Raw genomic sequence first — 27395 nt, 5'->3', positions numbered from 1 at the left:
AACATTTCTACAAAGGGAAGACAATGGGACTGACTGTAGCAAAGCTATTGCACTTAATGAAGCTGCTTATTTCTGCTTCCAGACAATAGCAGGCTCATTGAAATAATTATTCCAATAATTATTCCTGCCTAACTAAAACTGAAATACATTTTTGTATTGATAAAATAACATGACAGTTTGGACATTTGAAATTCTTATTCTTGATTTAATTTTCCCTCAAACCTTACATTTGGCTTCTGTCTGAAACTATTTTGTAGAATTTGGAAATAGCATATGTTTCATGTCTAACACTAGATCTTGCTTTACTGGTTGAAAACAGCATCCAGCACAGGTGAGCACTCTGTGTGCAAGAAATAACACAGATGCAGAAGTAAACACAATTCCTGTTCATTAAGAACAAGTGTATTTCTGACAAGTGAAGGCATTTATGCCTTGGACAAAGATTAATCATGTCAAGGAAAATTATTTATATGGGATTAATGTTCAGAATGGCATTTGCAAGTAAAGGGACTGCGCATTTCCAAGCACTTTGGGTGACATCTGGTGCATTGAGCTCTGAGGGCAATTAAGGTGACACTTTTTTGTTTCTTACTCTCTAGACACATATGTCTGGGCCAGCCACAAGGAGGACCTTGTCCCTATCAACTGAAATGTGTGATATTGAGCAGAAATCTAATTGCTCTTAGCTGCAACACTGACTCATAAGAAATATTTTATGCAACACTCAGCAGAAGAGATGATATGGCAAACAGATGAAATACATAAAAAGAAATCAGACAGAGTTTATGAGAGTAAGTGAAAGTGTCAACTTGCAAATGGTATGTCTGGATGGAGTTATGGAAAACCATATGTACTAAAATCAAATAACACGGGTAGGGGAAGACTGTATTTAAGAAAAAAAAAAAACATTAGCATGAGGCTGCTAAAATAAATTTATGAGAGATTTCTTAAAAAGAAGAAAAAGACTTTACTCTTATCTTTGAATAAAAACCCAAACAAACAACTAATTTTCTTAATTGCAATGATTAATCTTTCTATTTGCATTTGGGGTCCTGAAAAGTTTCTCTTAAAGAAACCCAAATAGCTAGAGGCAATTCTCTCTCACTTTCTAAAGTCAACTAAGTTTTTACCCACCAAGAAATACCTCTAAAATAATGTATTAGAGCAGTGAGGTACTATTCAGAATAAGTTAGAGGCAGCATTTTATAAGAAATAAAAATATGAGTTCCATCTATAAATTGTGCACAAATTTCAAACAGAAACCCCACTAAATACAAAAAGAAATTAATTTTACCCAGACTATCAAGATTCTCCTAAGTTACATTCCTTTAAGGATGTTGAGTCACTTACAGAGTGTATTCATGCAGATTGATCATCTGTTTACATTTTGCCACTGAATTCAGCTGATCTAGGGTTTCATCATGCAAATGTGCGTGGGCTGCATGTGAACATGCTCGTGTTACAGGATTGCAGAAGTACATGAAAATGTTCTTATGAATCCTGAAGTGCCATCTGTTCTCTAGCTATTTTACCAAGACTCATTCTGTCTCTTCTAATTTTCTGCCTCAAAACAGATAAATAAAAGAAAGTATCTCCTGCAACTAAACAAAACACTGCACATCTTCATCTACAGAATTTTTCTCACTGCCTGCCTATGGAAGCAATGTGCATGTGGTGACAGATGTTTTAGGTCCAGCACAGACTGGTTTCAGTCACCACATACATCCAACTGCAGCAATCTATGTGTTTCCCTGTCTGGATTTTTTTTCTTTTTTACCTTCCAAATTGCTTCAAACAGCTCCTTTCAAGTGTATGCAAGATTACTGCAGAAGCTGGAGTTAAAATGCCTACTTGTTTCTTTTATTATGCATCCCCATCCTCTGGGATAGCAGTGCAGCAAACCCAACAATACCTTCCCTGTAGTTGTGATCTTTGTAATATTTGTCACAAAAGTGATTGTTGGCCATTTTCCCCAGATCACTGACTTTTGCCCCCTGTTGAAATAAAGACACTGCCAGTCCTTTAGTGGCTAAAATCATGATCCATAAACTTTAAAATTATGTTAAGGTATATTCAAAATTAAGTTTAGTTGAGATACATCCTCAAATTGACCGAAGCATTTCAGTTTAACATGTGAAGTCTAAAACAAACAAACAAACAAACAAACAACAAATAAATAGCATGTCTAGAATCATCACAATTCAATTCAGTACCTTAGTACAGCCTATTAAAAAACCCAACCCCAAACTAAACCAACCAACCAATAAAAAAAATCAAAAAAACCCCACAAAGCCAAGACCATTTAAGTCAGGACTGCAGTAATAAGGAAAATCACAAGGAGGCAGGCAAACATCACAATCAATTGAAAGCATGAGAAATAGGAATAAAAAAGTATACTCCAGAGAAATTAAAATCTCAAAAAAGATAGGTAGCACTTTTTCATTTCCTCATGCAATAAAAACTAATAAAATTGAAACATTCTGGACACCCTAACAAGGAACTGAATGCCATGTATTTTATGCCTGCAGATTTATCTTTGGGAAGAACTAAAAATATATGACATTGTAGAGGTCTTCTGCACCACTAGTCAGTGTCACAAATACTTTGACTTTTAGATGGTTTTCTGCCTTCTATGAATTTATTCAGGATTAGCAGCTGCCTCATTTGGTTTGGCACTATCAAGTAAGCAAAAGAAAATTCAATAGCTTTAAAGTGAGGGTCCCAACAAAAGAATACCAGAAAGATTTGATTTTTTCTGGAGATTCTCAGAATTGTTTTTACACTTTCAGATGCAGAAACTGCCTACATATTTTTGCATGAAAAGTTCAGTAATGCCTTTGCCACTCAGGCTTTTTATTCCTTCATGGTATCACTTTCAGAAATGGCAAGTGCTGAGGTGTCTGATCCAGCCCCTAAGACAAAATAATATGTAACAGCTATAATACTATTTCATTTCCTCAAATTTATGAGATGTAGGTTTAATTATAAGCTCTAAAGACATATTTTTCACATGTCCTTCAGCAAGTAAATATATTGTAATTCTATACTTCAAGTCTCTAGTCTTGGCAAAACAAGACTTACTTGTTCCAGTGCATCTGTGTACAGGCTTGCTGGCTAGTCAAAGGTAGGAACTATGAACATGTATGGATAAAATATCAACATTAAAAAGTACAGTTTCTGATAACTGAGATAAAACCAGTCAGAGGGTAGATATAGTTGAAATTAGGAGTTTTTAAGATTTAACATATGCATAACATAACTCTTCACTGAATGCTTGCAGATGAAAATGGTCTGTGCTTAAAATTATTGAACTGTCTGTATGTTCCTGAAGATGAAGAACCTATAGTGCACAATTTCAATATGCACTAGCCCCTGCCTTACTGTGACTGCAGCTTATTAAAATAAACACATAAAGAAACAAACATGAAAGAACACCACCAATATGATGCATGGCAATGATGGTAGTTATGAAGTTTAATTGAAGTGAGACATGTAAAACTGGGGAAGTTTCATTCATATAACTACACTGGCCTGAGGAGATCAGGTACTAAAATCCAGAAGTTATCCAAGAGAAGCTATAATAGGCTTACAATCAGTTTATCCCTATGCCAAAGAATGAATGTTCTTTAAAAAAGCTTTTTAAAGCAATACAATATACTAGCCAGATATAAAGCCATTTGTCCTTGGTTGCTTAGCAATCCTAGAATAGAGATGCAAATAAATTCATCCAGCCTTTATTTCTGACTAATTCAAAATTACATTCTATTGTCTAATCATCGTAAATATATTTAACAATATGGTCCTTTAGAAGGAAACTATTATTTATACTTTCCTCTACAAAAAGACTCATTAAAATGTGGCTATATTGAGGATATTGCTTACAAGAATCCTTTTTAATAGCATCACCAATTAAATAAATAAAATGAGATACATCTATTGTTTTCAAGCATGGGTTATACTTCAGTAATTTAATCCACCTACTTTTCCTCCATCTTTCCTTTACAGGATGTTTATTTCCTGTACTAACCCACAAGCTTCATGGAAATCTGGATTACAGGTGAGAGAAAATTAAAACCCCCTAAGGAATAGAAGCACAAAGGAATGAGCATTGAAACAGAGAGGAGTGCAAACCTTATGTTTACAAGTGCCCCACGGCAATCCAGTACCCCAGAATGGCAAGGAGAAACCAGGGAGCTGTTCTGGTTCCAACCTCCTAGCTGTCTTGTATTCTGAGGCCAGAATATTCCTCAAAGAGCTGCAGTACAATTTTAGTGTCAGTCCAGTAGGAGCTATTGCTGAACATTTACATTAAGGTGAAACACTGCATATGGACATTTGTTGTGGAGCAGTAGTAGCTGATAACTCACATTCCTAAAAGTAATTGGTTAATTTGCCCAAAAACCTAAGTTACAGTCTAGTTCTACAGAAATGTAAATTAATTCCCAATATACTGAAAGAGATTTTCTAGTCTGACTCTCTTCCAAAAAGTTCTGGACCGTGGTATGAAGGCTTGGCCTTCAGTTGCTTCTTCTCACTGTGTAGGTGCAGCAGTAGCTGCAATCCCATCTCCTCCCACTAAGACTCCGTTCTGAGTTCCTAGGTTCTCAGCACTCCAGACTCCACCTCCTGCCCTTGATGAGTTGCACCTATTTAAAACAAGCAGCGAGGAACTCTGGATGCTGGACCAATACCACTCTTTCTTTATCCTGGACTATATAATGTATACTTTCAAAGAAGGAAGAGTACATGGACAGAAGAACAAAAAATGGGGAGAAGACTTCAGAAAAGAAAAATACTTCCCCCCCCGCCTCATATTTATACAATTACACTTCTACAGCTTCATTCAACTTGATGTCCTTTTCTTCTGTTGAAAAATGCTCTCCTAGATTTGTAACCCTGTACTTTCATAAGCCTGTAGGTGGACCATGGTAAGGTTAGAAACATGAGCTGACCAACATTTAAGATGAAAGGTAATAATGTGTATAAGTCTGTATTTGCTCTGTTATTTGTTGTAAGTCTTGTGAACAGACAGTAATTAACATTTTTTTTTTACTTGTAGAGCAGTTATTTTGAAAAATACATCACTCATATATTTCACTCTTTTTCCCATTATCTCTTCATCATAGTCTTAAGCACCAGCAAATCTCTGCTAACATTGTCCTTTGGCCTCACTCTAATGTCAATTCACAAAAACAAAAACAAAAACCCCAAAAAAACTCAAAACAAACAAACACCAACAAAAAAACCACCTTTATATCTTTTAACAACACTATGTTCTCATTATGGCAAATTTCCAGCTCAATTTACCTTCACATGAAGGGTACATTATAAATGGAAGCAATCTTTATAGTTTCATGTAAATGGAAGGAAATACCTGAGAAACCCAAGGTCCCAAGAAGTGACTACACTGCCAGCCAACTCTGCCCTGCAGTATCACTGCTTCTATTGACCCATTGCTGGAAGAGGAGCAGCTTTCAGGGGAAAATTATTTCAGAGAAAAATTTCAGTGAACTGGCAATATTCAGATAATATTCCTTCAACCAATACCAATTATATCCATGAGAAGTGTCAGAACTCTGTAAGGTACTTCAGAAAACCTATGCAAAGCCCAGATAACCCATGATTCTGGTTGGCTGCCTACAGAGTGCCTCAGATTCCTTCTGTTTTATGATTCCTAGTTATGCTGGAAACTCTAGTCCATGTGCTTCTAGATAAAATCTAATAGGCAAAGAACAGAAAAGTCTCAAGGTATGTTTTCCAGTCTTATATAGGAACAGTTAAGGGCAACACCAAAAGGATGAAAACAGTTACACAGAAACCTGGAAACTGTCTCCTACCTCCATCCCCTGGTTTTTAAATCAACAGCGCTACATGCATAAGCAAGAAAATTACATTTGGAAAGTATCTAGAGGCAGATTGTTTTATTAGATCTTGCTTGAATTTAGACTAGAGGTTATTCTTTTAAATGAACAGGCCTGCAATAAATTTATTTAACTCCATGGGTTTCATTAAAATGCCTTCTAATTTACACTGGGTTATGAGGGGAGAACAAGGGTGGCATAATTTCAATAATGTTTATCCTTAGGCTTAATTTTCTTTAAATAGTACAAAGCATTCTCTCAAAGTTTTCAAAATGATGTCAGTGTGAGTCTGTGGGGCATTATGTTACAAAGTTGGAATGAAATTATGTCACTGCAAATCCATGAAACCAGCATTGTCAGAAATGAACCAAAGCTATACTAATGTGTTTAAAAAAGTGAAAATCATCTGAGTGGAATGAAAAACTTTAAATAAAATTAAGATGTTGCAGATTGCAAACTATTTATCCAAGAGTGCAGTCATTGGTTTTGACTACAGATCCAAATACACATAAATATTTGGCTAGGGAGTCACATCCAGTCCAATGCCACCTGTAGTATTTCACATATTTCAAATCTACCAGATCTCAAGTGACTTGACTAGCATGGAAGTCTTTGGGCCAAATTTGACCAGAGTATAAACAATACTGGGAATTATATACCAAGTGCATCAACCGGAGAAGAGTGAAAATGGCTGGAAAATTTAAACTAGCATACCAAGTGGACAAAATTTACCCTTGCTGCAATGTGAAAGCAGAAAATCCACAACTGGTCACTCTCCCAGCTTCTAAAAGTAGCCATCCAAATGCAAGTCAGAGGTGAATCAGTGCATTAATGAGGAGAGCATGAGCAGAAGTTAACATATGACAACATGGCTGCATGCTATTTCACCGACACCAACTTTTCTTGCTACACCTCTTTCTTTTCGTTCTGCGCCCAGATTAGCCTTTGCCATCATCTTGAAGCAAATTTCTAACAGATTTGAACTTAAAATGGGTTTGCTCTGCTATTGTATTGCCCTAGAGAAATTAAGGACTGGCATTTCAGCTTAAAAAATGTATGACTTTCAGGTATGGAAGTTAACTATTTGATTTCATACACATCACTACTTTGCCACAGTGATTACACCCATTTTTGGAATCTCCTTGCCAGATCTAAGTGTATATCCTTACACTACTACTCCATTAATACTGAACATAACTAAACATACAAATTAGAAGTATTTTATTTCTCAGCCACATTAATAAATCTAACTAATGTCCTAAACTGTACACATATAAATCACTTCAGAACTTTTTTTTTTATTCAGGCTTTTATTCTGAACAGTTTAGCACAAAAATAAATTTCAGCTGAAATCAGTCTCATCTAGTTTGGTGTGTTAATGCTGAATTTTTAACTGCTTTGACCCAAGACAAGATATTTTACATGGACACGAAACTGCCAGAATTCAGCAGTTTGGTAAATCTGGGCAATAAAAGACAAAATACTGATTTTCTTGTTCTCCACAGACCTACTTTGACAGCACATCTGATACTAACTTTGTTCATAATCCTCACTTTTCCATGAGACAGATCCAGGAAAAATCATGGTAATACTATCACTTTTGTTCTGTGGAATTCCAAGTTTATCTTTGGAATGTTTTCCAGGAGTTTACTGTACTTTCATGACACTTGTGAGTGGCTGACCAGGTGCCAAGTCCTGAAATCCATTTAAAGTGCAGTAAATGTTACCAAAAAACCACACTTCCTTAGCATGAAATTTTAAAGATAAAAAATTGATGGGGTTAAAAGGAGAAGCAATCAGACTTAAAAAATGCACAGATTTTTCATATTGTGCTATTTTTCTGTGGGCTATTTAATAATTTTAGGACTCTGGTAACTCTTGACACAGGAATGAATTATTTAAAGTTAGTATTAGTAATTCAGTTTAGTTTTGATAGCTGCTAGCTGTAACCTGACAGCACTTCAATTCAGTCACATGCAAATTCCCTGTTGTATACATTCTAGTATGCTGGATCTCTTTGCACTCATCAGTTTTATATCTTTCTGCAAATACCAGAAGAAACATCGTTCTAGGTTCTGGCAAAGATCTTGGAAAGGGAGAATGTGCTAGTTGCCAAAAAGACACTGATTACTCTAACAGAGTAGCCCAGAGTGTCTATGCTTTCCCTTTTAATATGCAAACTTGTTTCTGATTTAGAACTGATTCCTGGCAAAGGTGTTTTCCTCAGTGCTCATTTGTGGATAACTAGGCTCTATGTCGACTCTCATCTTAGAGAACACAAACCACTTTTCACTTACTCAGAAGCATGAATAAATTTTATAACATTTAGTCCTGCATTTCAGGGCAGGAAGGCAAAGTGAGCACACATAATAGGAACAGAAGCAGTACCTCTATTGCATGTATGCTTTTAAATCATGATTGCAAAAGCAAGAATTATGTAAAACTCATTTTTAAAAAATGGAACAAAAAGAAGAGCTATGTTTAGACAAATCCAGTGTGTACACATCAAGTATGCAAGTATCCTTGCATCCTTCAATACTTCATCCTTAGATTTCACTTCTTTCAGAGATGTACTTTTTAATTACTGACAGAATAATAGATTTTCCTTTGATAGGGTGATCAGCTGATGCTTTGGTAAAGCCTGAAAAAGCAATTCTTGAGTGAAATGCCTTCTCAAATATTGTTTGTTGTTCATTGCTGCTACATCTGAACTGTGCAGCAGACAGTGCTCCCTCTGTTCCACACTTGGATGGTGTGCCCTGGCCATATCCTAATCCATGAGAAGCCAAGATTTTTTTTTTTAACCTTACCTCTCCTCCTATTTTCAGGTTATCACAGAAGAGGCTGCATGGTCCATCTGAACATTTAAGAAACCCTGTGTGTCCAAAATTATATCTACTTCATATTCTAAACATAGACCTGACTAGGAACCACTGCTGCAGTTTCTAAAAATTTCAGTTGACTGTCTACAGATCTGCTAAATCTTTAAAGCTTTATTCCATTTTTATTGAGGAACCAGTTTCCCAACTGGCACTGACGAAAGTAATTTCTACAGAATCTTTGTGCACTGATCTCTGTCTTCACAGTGTCTCTCCCTATATGCAGTTTAATAGATACTTTTCATTATAGTGCATTTCTTCTCCAAAACAGTTTGACTAGATCAAAAACTAGCATGCAGATATGAATATTTTAAACTCAGGGCCAAAACAGAGACGGTTAAATCAACATTTCCTTCTTGCATTTGCCATACTTTGAGGGTACAGTTCTCATTTTTAATTCACCTGGGTATCTAAAAATTTACCCAGTTAACATACTAACTCTCCTTGATGTATTTTGAGTTGACGTCACCTAAATTTTTAAATTTTTAGTCAAAGGACTATGGTTTCACAGATAGTAGTGTGGCACACATACACACCCATGTAGAACTGTGTTCACACACAAAACACACAAAATACATGAAGTACCCTGTGCACAGGTAAGATGGGGTATAAAAGCACACAAGAGTTCTTAAATGCAAACATATGTGTTAAGTTGGTAGATCATAATAGTTCTTCATAGCATTTTTCCACTTCTATAATATGAATGAAGCAAAATGAATGTGAGTTGTAAAACAAAGCTTCTTCAGACTGGAGAATCTATTAAGTTAGTATTAGCTTTTGTTCTAAAATGACTTTGCTTTTTAAACAGCTTTTGTTATTGTGTTAATCTTGAAAGTAAAAACTAATTGTTAGTTAACTAATTGCTAACTTTTAGTTCTATTTGCATCATGGATAGCCCCAAGCAGTAGCTCTAAACGGAGATAAAACTCCAAAGATCTTTCCCTTGGACAAGCTTTGCTAATGCCAAGCATCAGTGCAGAGAAATTCTTTCCCTGTAACTTTCCTCTCAAAGTATCTCCTAGGCAGTTATTATGAATTTTGAACAGTTAAAGAAACATGAATGTGAAGATCATAGAATAAAATGTACTTACGTCTATTTCCACATCAATATAAACTTTTTTTGTCAGGATACTCTCAGTTTTTGGATTAGACTCTTTACTTCAGTATTAACAAAAGGGAATATTACATAAAAATTCCTGGAGTATTAAATGTCAATTCATATTCACTAGAATCTGCAAAAAATTACTTGATGGCTTTAAGTCAAATACAGCCAGAGTCTTGGCTTCAAAAAACCCTCACTGACGACCCTTTCAGATATACATATATACACAGTGCCAGACCTGAATCAAACACCTGATCTCCATATTTCCTACAGCAAAGATTTCATGCCACCGACACCACGGTATACAGCATGAAGCTTTGAGCTCTAAGGCATCTCCTCTGGCTCAAACCTCAGGCCAGTTTTTGGACTAAATAGAAAGAACAGCAGAGAACAGACAGAATTAGAGAAGCACCATCAGCAGCCTGGTCAGTATGTCACAGACATACTGCTTTTCTGAAAGAAGGGATGGGGATGCCTCACACATTTAACAAAAGCCTTTGCCACACTATTCCATATATACTGGGATACTCCAAAAGCACTGTTTGCTTACTTGTCCTTAATACCTTTTTGTACTGATGGGATTTCCTGAAGCACTGAGAACCAGCTTTATTTCTCAGAGATTTAATTTTTTTGGCGCTGTTTGCAAGGAACTCAGGGCTAGGTCAAGACTGAATACTAAAATGATAATAGCTGATAAAAAAACCCTGAACAAAACCACATCCACTTTGCTATTACTTTTCCTAAGTTGGAATTGTGTTTCAAAATTAGGCCAGTAAGATTGTAACCCTGAGTAAATTAACTGCATCATAGCTGAATCTGTAACAAAATTATACACAATTATCAATACATGCAGACCAGGTTTTCATGGCCTCCTTCGAAATCTGGGTTTATGTCCAGAATTGCTAAGAATTGTTAAGTAGGACTTTCTATAGTATCTTTTGCAAATACCATATTAAATTTAAAACCAAAACAAAACAAAAAAAAAAATCCCACCACTCTAGCAAAGACAAAAGAGAAGGAGGAAGATGAGAACAATGTACACTTCCAGCATGAAATTGCCATGATATCATTCTTTGGCTTGCCAATACTTGGAGAAACTAGGGTGGAGAGGAGAGAATGAAACAGAAACAGGGTTCTTTGTACCCTTGTGAAATGCTAAATTTTCCTTCTCCCTCTTGCCTGTCAGTAAATCATGAGGAAGTTGTTAAGTAAAAGAAATTTTCATAAGCACCACTGAAATTTCTGAAAAACTGAGTTTTTTGCAGCCTAGCATTTTACTTGATTTACGTGAGTTGGGTTTGAAAGTTCTACACAGAATTCTGAATACTACTATGGTTCTACACCTTAGACACAGGAGAAATACATTTAAAAAGAAAAATGAAAATAAAAATTTAAAATATCTGAAATACATTTAAAATACATACATTTTGACTGGGAAACATTTAGGTTAGCATTTTTAAAACCCTATATGAATTTTTAAAATCATATAAAAAATTCAATTTATTGTTCAAAACAATATTTAAGTATTATCTTCAACTACAGTGTCTGAAAATAAGTGAGCTATATTAGTTTAACTGGGTTTATAATAGGCTAGCTAATGGCAACATGTTTCTCAGGTCTGATATGGGAAGCAAATTCTGAGCTATAAAAAGAAACACTGCTTCAACAATTTTTATGTATTCCCTTGATGGAAACCAGGAGGCATTTTGGAACCTAAAGCAATATCAGTTCAGTTGAGCTCAAATATCTTCTAGGGAAAGCAACATGCTAAATGTTATCAAGAGTAAAATGGTATCAAAAGGTTTAATATCTGTGCCAGTTACAAAAAAAATTCTAATAGAAATTCATTTTGTGACTTAGCTGGGCCACCTTTAAGTGACCTGTTGATATGTTCCATGCAAAATCACACTAGCAGAACAGGGCCAGGAAGCCATCAGTTGGTTGCCAAGCCCAAAGGCTCTGGCTACACCTGTCTTTGGGTCTCCCTGCCACACCAGAACACCTGCACCACCCCAGATCCATCGCTATCCTAATGGAAAATTCAAAATTGTGTCTGGGTTCCAGATCGAAATTCAGTGTGTAGAGATCAAATATTCCTTGAACTCTTCCTTCAAAAGGAAAAATAAAAATTAAAAATTCAGGAAAAGGAAGGATTTAAGATGGGGGGGTTGCAGGGGCAGAACACAGATGAGGTAGAAATCAGTTCCTTTACAGGTAGTATAACACATGAAAAACTTTGACACAGAGGCAGGAACCCATTTCCCTCATATTTAAAAAGTCTTTGAGATTATTAAAACTTACTTAAAATGAGACAGAAAGTTATAATGGTTATGCATTTGCCAGATTGTTATAAATATCTCTCCATATGAATAAATAATTACTCTTAAATACATTAAAGTTCATGTTAAGCTAACATGGTACTATGTTAAAGGTTGAGAAAAGCAAGACTGTCAAAGGCAGTAAACACAGCAGAGGAAGCAGCAATTTTCCTTATGCTGTGATATAAAATCTCCTTATGCGATAAGACAGGGCAAGGGGTAATGGTTTTAAACTGATGGGAGAGTTGAGTTAGATTAGATATAAGGAAGAAGTTTTTAACAACAAGTGTGGTGAGGTCATGGCACAGGTTTCCCAGAGAGATTGTGGATGTCCTGTCACATTAATATTTTCTGAAAAATCCCTTTGCCCAGGATTTTTCTCCTGGGAAGCTGAGAAGCCTCAGAGAAAAAGGAAAACAATAATTATCTGATTTGCTTCTCCTGTGTTGTGCCCACATGTGGAATGTGTTTGGAGATTGTTTACCCACAGGTGATTGTTTCATTGGATTCTGCTGTGAGTTGTTCTGACTCTTTGGCCAATCAGTGCCAAGCTCTATCGGGGCTCTGGAAAGAGTCACGAGTTTTCATTATTATATTTTTAGCCTTCTGTAAGTATCCCTTCTGTATTCTTTAGTACAGTATAGTATTCTTTAATATAATATAGTATAATAAAATAATAAATTAACCTTCTGATAACATAATAAATTAACCTTCTAAGAACACGGAGTCAGATTCATCATTCCTTCCTTCATCTGAGGGCAACCCAAATACAATAATGTTCCATCCCTGGAAACACTCAAGACCAGGCTGGATGGGTGAGCAACCTGGTCTAGTTGAAGATAACCCTGCTTATAGGAGGGGGTTGGACTGGATGACGTCTAAGGGTCCCTTCCAAACCAAACCATTCTATCATTCCATGTATGATAAAACCTTAATGCAAATATAAAAATTACTTAGCTTCATTTCAGTATTATATACAAAAGCAACCACAACCTAGTAAATAACACAGATGGCATACTTTGGGCAACAGATTTGGCTCTCTTCTGAATATTAAAAGCTTCAGATGGAGTTGCAGCTAGTTGGTTAGAGAAGAGGTGTATTAGGACTTCAAAACCTAAAATATCTTGCAAAATATCTAATTCCACACCATATATTCATCAAAATGGAGTGTTTATAACAACTAAAGCACTTCAGCATCTGTTGCCATGATTGAAATACTATCTTAATAAAATAAGACAATTTAGTGTCCTGGTATGTAGAATTTTGCGGGGGTAGAAGAGGGGGGAGCTTGAGTCGTATTTTAAACCCTTAGGTAAATCTAATTTTGATGAGTTGAAAGCAAATGGCGTGCTCATGACAGCACAACACTAAGCAATCAGTATCAAGTGATGCTGATTTATGACTTGATGAGCAATCCATAGCTGGTCTTCAGTTTAGTAGTTGCTGCTTTTTGGTAAATACACTTATGATAACAGTTGACTCGGATCTCCTAAGTTTACTCATCTTTGCCAAAGAAAATGTTTTCAGTGTTTAAAACTTCCTTATAGCAACATATTCTTGTTTTGTTCTGAGTTCCAAAAGTCAGTGACAACAAAAAGAGTAAAAGGAATGCTCCTAAAAGTCCATTAAAACATGCAGAACAATGTTTAAGTGTCTGAGCAGATCTGTTAGATCTCAAAAAGATTTGTAAAACAAACTGTTAAAAAAAAAGTATTAAAAATTTTAGAAATTTGAGCATTCACCATTTTAAAAATCAAAATATAGGGGAAAGTTTGTTTTTGTTTACAGCTAACCCGCAATGAAACAGTTCATTACTAGAAGACATGATGAACCATATATATGATTTTCAGAAGGGGATAAATAATGGCAACTGCATATTCAGTTCTAACTCCAAATTCCACATTAGGAAAGAAGTTTTATCCCTTGGCTGGTGTGGGCTACCACTGACTTCAGGGTATTTCTAACAACTTGAACCCATATCTAAGTTGGTACTTACTCTGTAGTATTCATGTGTCAACTAATAAACTTTTAATCAAGGCAAAAATGCAATAATTACAGTTTCCTTAATGTTCTGTTACTAAAAGAGAGAATTTACACAGCAAACTCCAGTGAAAATTCATTATTTGATGCACAAAACATGCAAGTGACCTTGGACTCAAATTTCTAATGTCAAGAAAAAAACCAAAACCAAAGAAAATAAAGTCAGGGCCAAATGGTGACCTTTGCTGGGCATTTGTGATTTCTGCTGAAGGCACCATGGAAGCACAACTCTGGTCCCATGTGAACTGGCACAGTCACTTGATACAACTATTTCCATTTGTGATTTACAAGGAGGTGAGCATCTCAAGAAGCAGAAGCAGTAACTAATACTCAGTCTAGGATCTTACGGGTACCTGTGCAGAACTACTAACACCTGTATTTTAATCTGTTCATGTATTTTGATAATGAACTAAATTTTATACAGCTCAGGACAAATAGCTTTAAGAGAAAGTTGTCATTATATTAGAATAACATATATAATAAAATTTGAGTGCACTTAACCTTAAAATCTCTTTCCTTAATTCTACCTTAATGTAGGCAAGAATATTTGCCAGTCATTTTTCTTTAATTATTTACATTAACAAATGGAATTTAAAATATGAAGTAAAAATATATATTAATACTGTCCTAAATTATTAGAAGCAAATTATATTTGAAAGGAATTTTTTTAATGTTGTAGTTAGATAAAAAATCTAAAAATCTGCACTGAAAAAGCATTTTTCAATATATCCTAAGAGTATTATTTCTATGTTTTTGCAATACAAGAGAGATACACTGAATTTATCATGACTGTTTCCTAGTCTTTGAAATAGTCTAGACTAATAAATAATTAAAGGACATAACTGTTGTGGATAAAGGTCTCATTGTTTTATTCCTTTGCTACCATAAGAGTTTCTTGTTAAATAATTCTTTTTACTTTTTGAAAGATAAATCTATTCCTACTGACTGATGCAGACACAGCTAAAGTTTTATTCGTTTTTTTTTCTTTTAAAGTTGCAGCATAACATCTCAAAATATAATCTAAATAAATCAATGTAAAAAACACCCCCAAAATTTATAAAAAAAAAAATCTATCAAATTGACAGGTTAATTTTTACATTTTTAATCTGAAAGATAAATAATATAAAACGCTATGTAGCTGTATTTTGATTATCAATCCCATTAGTCATCACAGAAAATAGAGAGGAATTTCTTGTTCCTCTCCACTGAGAGAACCCTGAAGGCGAGATGATTCTAAAATAAAACCTCACAAACAAAAAACCACCAAAACTTTTTAAGAGAATAAAAACAAAAAATAAAATTTCAACTTCCTGCATCTCTCTAGAAAGAGTGGGTACGTGACAACTTCTAGCAAAGACAAAATCCTCCTGGAACAGACTAGTGGATAAATTCTCTGCCATGCAAATCATGACTATTCTCATTAAAATATAATGTTCTGTATTTCAACATGAGAAAGAATTCGGAAATATTTATTACTTTTCCTCTGCTCAGAACTAGAAGGCATCAGAGAGGACAAATTCATCAATAAACACAAGGGATAAAATCCTGCTGTGTTGATATATTGCAAAAAGTACTTTATACCTTTCCATGCATATTGCCAGAGGTAGAGTTTGAAAATTAAATACAGTAGACATAGTTTTTGGTGAACAACATGAATGCTTACAAAGTGTAACTGCATATAACAAGAGGAAAAAACTTGCTTTCACACTGACAAGAGAATGACAAAGAAATAAAATATTTTTGAAAATGCACTCTAACTTCCTCCTGTTATTTAGGAATAGAAAGGTAAAACCACATTGCATTAAATATTTTAAAAGCCTACACACCATTTTTGTTAAATCATGGCCAGCCCAGTTCTAGGCAGAACCATCATTCCCAAGTCAAGATATAAATCCCAATGGGAAATTCCCATGCAGGCTAAGATTTCTCTCAGAGAATTAAACTAAAGCTGAGGAATATAGATAATCAATGCACTTTCATGCCTGAATCCTAAATGTCCACTGAAAATCCCTTATGAACAGTGCAGAAGCTTTGGTTAACAGATGTCACCACAGAAGCCACATTTTTTCTTCTCTCCAGATGGCAGCAGGAGTTATGTTTACAGCAGAAAAGTATACTGTGCATACTGTATATCATAAAGAATCAAGTGGGGTTTATTTCCTTTTCAATTAGCATTGTATAGTAATTATCTAAACCTACAGTAAAGAATATTAACTCAAATTCACCCTAAAAATATCTTAGCATTCTTCTATAAAAGACAGATGTACTTACCTTGACTCTGTTAAACATAATTTCCATTAGTGTCATACCTAGTCAACTCACCAAAGAAGTTTAAAGAAGAAATGTCAAGCTCAGTGCTATCCTTTAAAGGCAGCACTACAAATAGCAGCATCTCCATTTTTAAAGCATCAGGTTTACTAAACTGCTTTCTAAACTGCAAGCACATGCTGCTGTCCAATCATTAATGTAGAATATAATATTGTCTAGTGAATGTCAAATGGATTCTTATAAAATTATTCATCTATTTAACAGAAACACAAGATAATAACTGAGAGAAAGGAAAATTTCCCCCAGTAACATTTTCAGTATGAACTTATGGGACCCAATCCTTAGCTCTCAACAATACACTATAAATAAAGGCCTTTTTGTTTTGAAAATTCTTGTCTGCAGATTAATAGTGGAATTGATTAGCAGTCTATATGGGTTCTTAGCTGTGGAGATGCTGGTCCGTTACCTGTAATATAAAAGGAGTAAAAGAAGCAAAAAAGGAGAAGAGGGGAGTTATACATTTTGGTCTATTTTTGTATTCTCGGTATTGAGGGGAAAAAAAAGTCTAAAATAATGAAATCAATACTACATATTTTACTAGCTTTGTTATAAATCTTTATTTACCTTTAAAGTATTGAAAATTTTTTGTATAATTAATTGCCACACAGAAAAACTTCTGATGCTGTTGTGCAGGGTAATTTTACCCTAGTTTATTCTTGCCAGAAAAGGAAACTCCCCATTACACCTGGGGAACGTCTTGCTTTGCCATCTTTAGCTCTTGCTAAGGAAATCAGCTGAATTTTAGGGTGATACTTTTAGACACAAAGCTTCAGAATACTCTATTCTAGCCTCCTCCTGAGAAGAATTCTCTTTCTACTAATTTTAGGTAATGTAATATTGTTATAACTTCAGTTCTAGAAGGTTAAATTATAAATACTATGGCAGAAAACTACCACAGTTGTATTAGTAATTTCAAGAACTAGAATGTTACTCTTCTTGAAGATGCATCACACCCTAAAAAAGCACAGTATGATTTGCTAAAAATGTTTCTTATCTCCAAATGGAGTTCTCATTGTGCAAAAATGCATAGAGGGAGACACTTGGAACTAAAGAAGACACAGTATTTGATTGTCCACAGAAGGAGGTCACTGAGGCAAACCAGCCTAAGCTAGTGAGAAAAACTGCAGAGCTATTGCATAGCCTGTCAGTCCCACTGAATCTGAATACTGCATCAAAGATACATTCTGTAAAAAAAATTCCACCAAGTCTAACAAGAACTTCATTGGGTGAAAGTAAAAAGGAGGAATTTCAATAGTCTACCATTAAATTAGGAGCTAATAATGTGACTTACAAAGTGTTTTTTTGTAAAGAAGTTTCTGATGAACCCTTTCAAAGTTCTAGACACTAAATTAATATGAGTGGCTGCACAATTGCAGTATGTCAGTGAAAAAAGGTAGAAAATTAAATCAAGAGGAGAAAAAAAAAAAAAGTATTTAATTTCTCATACTTTATGGGTTTCTCTCAATGAGAATCAGCCAACTATTTAACTAAAAATGTAAGTTCTTCAAAGAACCAGATAGTGGAGCTGTAGCTGCTTTTTTATTGAGTACAAAAACAGCACCATCAGATACAAAGTGAAGAGAGAGATGCCCATGGGCTTCTGGCATGGAGGCATCCAGGCCTAAATAAGAAAAGCTGCAGGCAGGAAGGGAAAAAAAAATAAAGAATAAAGGGAGAGGCAGGAGAGAAAGGGTAACAAAATGAACAAGCAAGCTGCAATTTAAGCTGGGGGAAGGCAGAGTTCTGCCCAATCTCAATAGATTAATGATAGAGTACAGAATAAAATGGATTTCCTGACAGTTCTATAGGCAGCACTCAATGCCAGCCACCCCACTGACACCTCCAGGATCACTGTTTGTCCAAGAGCTTCTGAGTCTTGTGGAGTGAATTTTACTGGCCCTTTAAGGACTTATTTTTTTTAAACAATAAATGAAACCTGAGAAGGCTGAGAAGAATTCCACCTTCAATAGCACAAGTGAGACTGAAATGTCATCTTTTCTGTGACTGTAAAGCTGTTGGAGAGGAACTGGCACAGAGCAAAGAAGTGTCCAGCTGAAAGGCCTCCAAAACCACCTTGTATCTGGGCATAAGCAAGGGCTGCACTTCAGACATGCCTTTCCCCAGCTCTTTTCCACTATCCAGTTGGGAATTACTGTAGTTGGCTACAAACACAAAGAAGACTGAGATGAGAAGCCCAAAGAGACCAATGACTTGTCCTGAGGCCCAAGAGGTGTTTTCAGAATTCACTCACAAGACCCCAGGCATCCTACAGTATCTCCTTTGGAGTTAAGGTAATTAAAACTCCTGAAGTGCCCTTGATTGTGACATTTTATACACCCTGGAAAGTTATTTCTTATGGTTAAAACTTAGGAAAGGATTTTCACTACTAAAAACATAAACTCTTTCACAGATTGGAAGTGAAAAGGCCTGGGAAAAGCAGAACAACGGTGAAAATCTTTGGAATAAGGAAGACAAAAAAAGCTAGGAAAATTATGCTGAAGGAAAAACAAAAGACAGAAACACACCATACAAAAGCTGTGAGTACAACTTATGCATTTGCATTGGAAAGGCAGAGCAAAGCATCAGAGTATTGAGATCTGTATAATCAATCTGCTTTCTGTTTCTCCTTTTTTCCAGTTCTTCTATGGTCTATGATACATCATCCCTACCTGCATGGTTTTGAGTAAAATGTACTTCTATATTTATACACAAGTACATTTTTCTCACCAGGAAGACGCAATAGTGCATACTAGAGTGACTGCAGAGTGATTTATATATGTATATATATATAAACATATATATTACACATATATTATATTAGTGAATCTGAAAATAAAGTTTCTACACAGGTGCTGTAGCAGGTAAATAACACCTTTCCTTTCCTGGGAAGAAGAAAGTATTAAATAAACATTTTATTATTACTATAGCAAAATGATGTTACATGATATTAATTATTAAGGATACAAGATCAAATATTTAAGAGCAATCACATACTTATCAACTGGGCTGCAAGACAGAGAACATCTATATGTTACAGGAAAAATTAAAAGCTTTAAAACCAGGACCCATTACATCATCTAATGCGACCCCAGCTGCACCACAGACAATTTCCCAACAATTTGAATGTCATCAGAGGTATGGACCAAAATGTCAGATCTTTCTGAGAGAAGCTGGTTAGTTTGTGGGAAATTTTAATACTAATGCATATCCAATGCAACATGAGAACATTGAAAACAGAATTCCTGTCACTGAACCTGTTAAAGAAGTCCTTTTTGTAAAGGTGTGACTGACATTTCTTACTACAAAAATCTCTACTTTGCTGCCTTCTGCAAGAAGCAAGCACTTCAAACTCTATGACTCTCTTTCCCAGTTTATAAACCAAACATTTGTACAAGTTTTCATTACTTGTTATTCTTTATTTTTAAAAATAGGTTTATTCACTCAGTTCCATTCTGAAAGATTAAGGCAGAATGGTAGGATGGTAGGAGAGTGGAAAAGCAAATGATTAATTGTGTGTTGCACACATACAGAGATCCTGCTAACTGTAAACCAATGGTTCAATTTAAAATTGCAACTGGTTTCATTTTAAGCTGGTAATTTATTTCAACTTATTAATATAATCCATTAATGTAAAACATGTCTTTCATGTTTTCTGTGGAAGTGGAACTTAGAATTGTTCCTACATGGAAGGAAGAAAAAAGAATCTACAAGCAGGTAAATTTTTACTGAAAATAAATTTTTAGCATCTAAGCCATCACAGCATTATTTTAATCACATTCAGTTTATGCATTATGGAAAACACTTCATGTATAAAAAAATGCTTTTGGGGCCTGAAATTTTATCAGAAGATTTAAGTATCCTAATGTTTTTATTAAGTTTTGTAATTTCCCCTAATTCACAGATTTAAAACTTCTATTAGGAATTTAAATAGTTTCCCATGTTAAAAGAAAAAAATTAATTTTAATGGGACTACTTTTTGCTACATATTCCAAAGGATTTCCTTTCCTTAGAATTACTTTAAATTGACACATGTACTTTGTTTCTGTGATTTTTTGGCATGAAATCTATGCTCTGCCATGTTTTATTTTGCTTTGCTATTCCTTGTTCACTTATTTGATATACAGATATAAATTAATAAAAAGAAGAACTTGGGACACTTTCTCTTCTGGTTTGAATGCTGGTTTTGGGGTTTTTTTTCCAAACAGAACTTGCAGAATTAGAAAAAAAATTATAGATATTATTAAATAATTTCTGAAAAAATAATCTTAGCCATCAATTAATATGAGTTAACACCTATCACATGGCATTACTGAAATGATAGAGGTTTTAAATTCTACAGAGGTTACTGGAAAAAGCTAATAGGCTAATGCAGTAGTGGATGTACTAAGCCATCTTAAAACAATGAAACTGTTGATCTCAATTCAACTAGAACCCATTGGGCTGTAAACAAATGGCATTTAGCTGTGTCATGCTGTGTAAGGAACATAGAGCCCAGGAGGAACTACCTCATGGCATCAAATAGGGTGCCAAATACCATCAAAATAAAAAATCAGCTACACACCCTGAATGTGCTTTTTCACAGCTGTCCAAAGGATTCCAAAGACAGGCTAATATATCTAGTTATGTGCTCAAGAACACGTAGAGTGAAGAGTAAAAACTTGCTGTGATCCAGTGAAGTGCTCCAAAATGAAGTTCAAACCAACCAGAACCAAAAGACAACTGCCTTTTAAAACCTAGGAAAATGAACTTGTTCCCTCTGAAATGCATGGCAAGTTTCCATTGATACAAATTTTGTAGGAATGATCTTTAACACTGCTGTTTAATACCTAATCTATATTACTGTTATTTTTTTGCACAATTCAACTTGGAATGCAGTAGTGAGATATGAAAAGGGATTTTTGTTTGCAAACTTGGAATGAAATCTGGCTTGGACTAGATTGCATAATAAAGAAGCCAGCAAAAGGGAATTTGACACTCACCATTCTGGCAGAACTCAAGTTTCTCAAAACAAAAATATTAAAAATACTTTGATACTGTTTTTAAAATGAAAACCAAAAGGAAGAAAATGTAAATGTTAAACTATGCCAGATACTGAGGTCTTTGGTTAATAATCATTACCTTCTTCAAAGTGGTTTGAAACTAGTAATAAAGCTATTACCTAAATATACTGCAGAATTAAAAAAAGTCTCTTACTGGCTACAAACCAGAAAAGCTATTAATCCTTTATACTAGCATGTTGAATCTCAAACTATCTGAGATTTAACAAATCCCTTATTTCTTCTTCTTTATGACCTATTACTGAAATAATTAGGAGTTCTCAGTACTTATTCAGCACAATACTTTACATGTTCCCAACTTCACACTCCTGAAAAATCCCAAACCCTTATCTGGCTTCACTGACTTCATTGTAAGCTATGTTAAGCAGAAGTTTCTGACTGAATAATAGCTCTGGTATTTTGTTGAACCAGGAACTTGACTTCTGCAGATAAGAAGGGATCCCTCTGACTTCTTCTGTTTACAAGTGCTCACTTTTATCAGGTCACAGTTATGTGCCTTTAGCACAACAGCGATAACAGTTATTTGAGAGCAGGACCTATCATTTTGTCATGACTCAAGAATAATGCATGTGGAGAGGAAGATGGGAAGAAGTGCAGTAGGAATCAGATTAACATACAACTAGAGAATAACAAGATTAGCATATTTTCAATTACTATTACCATAGCCATATATAGAGACGATTAAGTGGATCAGAAGAATTAATCTTTGAAAGTATAGATGTGTTAAATTCAGCCATATAATAATGCTAGCAAATATTGATACTGATTAACTTTGTGCTGTGGGAGTTGATAATCTACACACAAAGTCTGAAATACAGCTCTGGGTTTGGAAATACCTGTTAATCAAATGACATACTATGGATTTTAATGGTTTGCTCATGCTGCTTTAGCCATTATCTTAGTCATGCCATGGCAATTCAATGATCATGAAGCCTTTGATCTGTTTCCTGACCTGTTAAATAGTATCAGTCAAAACAGAGCGGGAGAAAGGCTGTTCTAATGCAGTGGATATTCTTTCAAGCCAAACTGAGAAGTCACCAGGTCTATTTCTGAAGACTTTTCATTTGATTGCAACTGATTAAAGAGAGAGCAAATTCAATGACCTAAAGTCAGAAGGATATTTATCACATTAATAATCCCTTGCGCCAGTTAACACACTGTAGGTTATTTATTCTCCAACTGTGTCATAAAAGTGAGTCAGTGCTGGTTAACCAGAAAATATTTCTTCCTGTTAATCAGTGATGTAATTTTCAAAGTGGAAGGTAGCAGTAAAGTCAAAACAAATTAAAAATAAAGAAGTGAAAATAAAATCTTTACCCTAATAAAAAGGATCTTCTCTCCAACTCTGTATCTTCCCTGTGAAAGACGCTCCACACAGAACTTATTAGGGCATTTACAAGGTGGATCTTCAGAAATGTGTTTAACCTATAAAACAAGAAGTTATTAATAGGAACTGTTAAAAATAGCATGGATAGCAAAACATTCAATAAGACACTTGTCATAATGTATCATTTAATGTAAGTCTTAATTGATGATATTTTTCTTGGTTTTGCTTAACATTTCTGTAACCCCAGAAAGCACCCTGTGGTGCAATGATTTAGCAGCTGAGCTAAAAATATTACAGAGCCCAGCATCAAATTTGCACTCTTATATGAAGTCAAGCAGTTTGTTACATGGAGCTTAGCACCAAACTTTTGTAACTGTATTCTCAGTATTTTATGATGAATCAGCTCAAAGTGCTAATACAGCTAACAGGCAAAATAAAGATGTCATAAGATGCATCCTGCCTTCTAAATATATAAAAAACAGAGGTATCTTCCTTACCCTTAAGAGGCTCTGCCTCTTTAAAATTGTGCTCAAACATCTTAGGGAAAAAGCATACAGAAAATACTGTGCATGATTAAAAATTAATGCCAAGACACTCCCCAGTAGTTTCAAGTGCCATTTGATGATCTCTTTGTTAGGGCTGGTTCAATCAAAGTTAGTTTAAAGGGACCTCAAGAACACTATCATTGCCAAACCTAAATACATAACCCCCAAAAATAAGGGCTGAGAAAAAACAGATGAAAACCTCCTTCCTGCATGTTATTAGCTGCATCAGCTTGACTTTGGCCTACTTGCTCTGACATGTGCTACCAAAGATAATGACACTAAGTAAAAGTACATTTTGTACTCTTCAATGATGGGAAAGTAGCAAAGGTATCAATACCAAAAGAGCAGGTCTGGCTGTGAAACTCTTCCTTGACATTCAAATTGCACTTCTGCATAGAACAGCAAGAATTAGTGCAGCATTTCCATACACTGTGGTTTTCTTGGACAAAATACATACCTAGTATGTCAGCATGAAACAATGCAAAATGCCAGAGGAACTTGTAGATGTTTGTCCACTTCAAACAATATTCCAAACACATTTTCATATCCAGTTTGTAAACCAAGGCCTGTAAAAATGGTCTGAGGCCCAGGAAAGGATATTTTCAGAACATCTAACAAATTAAAGTCTTAAATTGTTTCATAAAAAGAAAAAATGCTCAGCCAAAGCTGTACCACTCCAATGAGTGTTTTGTTTATCATGAATAGATAAGGCTTCTGAAGTACAAATGTTTTTCAGATCTGCTTTAAGAATTATAGTATGTTAAATAAACCAAAAAGAACTTAAAAGGCAACCAATTATTGTTTCCATATTTTTGAAACTAACCCTGTTGAGTGATTTAAAGACTTTCCAATTATTTCTGAAATGGCTCAATGCCTTTATCTGAATAACTTCATTACCCTGTGGAGGGTAAGTATAAGTACTTTTTATAAGTATTCTTAAGACTTATTTATTTTTAATCAGGGCATAATATTTTTATGAAGAAAAATAACTAAAATAACACTTACCAGAGGAACTCTACATGTATTTTACACACAAAAAGTATTTCTCAAGTATCAGATGAGTTGTCCTCAGTTTGAATGAATCAAGTTTTGAATTCTAAGATCAGTTACTCAAATTATTTCTATCAACATGGATGAGACTTAGCCTCCATTTCCGGTGAATAAACTATTTAGATAGTTAATGTACAATAGGAATAATTTACAGGAAATCAGTGGCTGATGACTTAAATCCAAGTGCAGCTTGCTGAGGATGAAAAAGGTGTATTCCTGTATTTCTAGGAAGGTGGAACCAAGACTGGAATTGTGCTTAGGGAGCTTTTTGGCCATGGCCCTCTGAATACTGTTCAGTAATGAGGGATTCCTGACACCATGTCCTGTGGCATTATCACCCTGACAGCTGAAAATGGGCAGCAGGAACTTAATGCTTCATCCACCAGAGTTCATATATGGAATCAAAAACCCAGAGTTACTGGGCCCAAACAAGATCAAGGTTGTTTTGAACTGTGTAAGACCAAAACAGACCCATCTTCTTCCTGTGGAGAATGAAAGCCACAAATCTATTCTGGTATAAAACAGAGGATAATAAGATCTTCACTGCTGATCCTGCTGTTGCAGGTTCCATTGCCTTACTGTCCCAAAGGACACAGAAGTATTGAGTGGAATTTGGAAATCAAATAAGGAAGCAGAGGGAGGAATTATATTCTATTTTATTTTAAGTCTGGACTATATGAGAAACTGCTGCTATTTTATGGTGTGAGTGTCTGGGGCAGTGCAGGTCAGGACTGTAGCTGGATGAATTCCATTCTGTTTCTATCCATACTGCTTTCTAAATTAAAGGAGGTGGTTAGAGAAAACCTACATTCTCTCTGCTCAGTTTCTACATGATATGCAGTCACCAGCCTCCTTCTACACATAACTGTTCTTTCTCAATTCTGTTGAAACACAAGTGCTTTTGCAAAGTTAAGGAAGAAATACAAACCAGAGAATTTTAAATGTAATTATAGTCATCAAATTTTTTTTAAAAAGTGTTTCAATAAAATGAAGGAACATTATATTCCATCTGCTCTTTGTAACAGGAAAGTGGCACATGGATTTTTCAAGAAGTGCTTTGTAACTCCCAGGTGGCACATCTACCTTGCAATGTAGTAGTTACTATGGTAACTGCTTCTTTTTACAGGCTAGGTTTGTACTTTTCCAGTTTAACCTCTTCATGGTCTCAAAATGTGTCCTTTTCATCTGATTCCAGCTATTTCAAATGAACCCCTGTGGGTTTGCACCAGAAACATGAACACACAATATGCTGCAACAATTTAATGAAATTCAAAGCAAGATTCTAACAATGAGGAAAACAATGCTTGTTTTTTACTATGTGAGAATCATGCAGAACAGCATAAAAATTAGGCTGAAATATCTCAGAAGTGTTTGTTAACATTCAGTACGAGTCAGTATGAGCCAAATCTTGTCCTGACTCAGTCCTTCCTCAGACAAAGCACCAAGTGGGAGTTGGTGAATGAGGAGTAAAGGAGTAATAAGAAGGGAATGTGGCCCTAAGCACAAAGCTAAGCTAAGCTGCAGAGCTCCTACACAGCGTGACTTTTTTTTTTCTAAGCTTCAGACATAAATAATTGTGGTCAAAAAGCAAATAACTCTGTAAGTCTACAAATGTTTAAAATAGAGTGAGATCTTAAACTCAGGCTTGTGTGTGTTTTGCAAGTGAGTGCATATCAGAATCAATAAGGTAGGAAGAAGCTTCCTCCCACAACTTACAGCATCATCCAACAGTTTCCCTGTGCTCTTTTTCCCAGGAGACTTTGTGGGTGATGGTGAAGGAGATGGAAGGGGAGCTGAAAGCGTTTCCTCTTGTTCAATCTCTTTTTCCAATTTTATTAACCCAGGAGGTTCCACCCCACACCTTTTGGAAACATGCAAATAATAAATTACTAGTCCATATAAAGTATTATATATTTTAAAACAAAGCAGTGGAAAGAATTTCTACTTTGTGTACAATAACAGAATGATACACACACTAATAGACATGTTTAAAATACACCAACCCATACCACCATAATTTCAAATTAACAGAAAAAAAATTTAGATGCAGTCTCTCAGTTAATCAAATTTACAGGAAATACAGGTACTTTTTCAGCTTCTCTATCTGATATCATATATGTTGGTGAATAATTTATGAACAACACTAGACCACAAAAATTGCAATACCATGCAAGACATGGTCAAGTTCAGTACATTTGCACTTTTCTTCTATTTTATTTTTTTTCTTTTGAATTACTTAACTTATATTTTGTGTTAGTATTTTCTGAAGAAATACAAATGCAAAGGGATTAAGGGCTTTCCTGGTTTCAGCTATTGCACTGAATTTATAGATGAGTAAACTGAGACATGGCCACTATTCTTCAGAAGTGGTGAGTGTTTCTACTAATTGCTTTTTGACAGACACCCTTCAGATCTCTGCTTACAGTGGCAACACACTTGTAGCTCCAGCTAGAACAAAATACATGCAATTCATCACGGATAAACTCAAACCAGAGCACTTGAAGAGCAAGGTTCTTTTTGAAAGATCTTTTGAAAGCTTTATGGCAAGTGACTGAGTCAGTATCTCGCAGCAAGCAACAGAGCTTGGACAGAAGTCAAAAGTCTAAACGTGCACCCCATTTTTCTAATTACCGATAATCCTCTTCTGGTTTTTGGGGTTTTTTTATTTGCCAAGACTGAACAAACCCCAGAAAAACACCCAGAGTGTCACCGTCATATTTTCTGAAAAATCCCTTGCCCAGGATTTCTTCTCCTGGGAAGCTGAGAAGCCTCAGAGAAAAAGGAAAACAATAATTATCTGATTGCTTCTCCCTGTTTTGCTGCTTTGGAATGTAGTTGGAGATTGTTTATCCAACAGGTGGTTTTTTGATTGGTTTCATGTGAATTGT

At 35.2% G+C, this 27395-nt stretch overlaps 1 protein-coding gene across 8 annotated transcripts in view; it reads right to left on the bottom strand.

Moving 5' to 3' along the window:
- The window catches only part of GAS2 (growth arrest specific 2), an 89362-nt gene that overhangs the window by 14451 nt on the left and 47516 nt on the right, over positions 1-27395 (bottom strand). For all 8 annotated transcript variants that reach the window (XM_030948668.1, XM_030948662.1, XM_030948665.1 and 5 more), the window contains 2 exons: positions 26224-26368; positions 22903-23010 (listed from right to left, as the gene is read on the bottom strand). In XM_030948668.1, the coding sequence (XP_030804528.1) occupies positions 22903-23010; positions 26224-26368 (253 nt within the window). The remainder of the gene's footprint in view (positions 1-22902; positions 23011-26223; positions 26369-27395) is intronic.

Source organism: Camarhynchus parvulus, chromosome 5 (genome assembly GCF_901933205.1).
Source record: "Camarhynchus parvulus chromosome 5, STF_HiC, whole genome shotgun sequence".
Classification (NCBI taxonomy): Eukaryota; Metazoa; Chordata; class Aves; order Passeriformes; family Thraupidae; genus Camarhynchus; species Camarhynchus parvulus.
The sequence above is the reverse complement of the archived record's forward strand: the minus strand, read 5'-3'. Positions and strand labels throughout refer to the sequence as shown.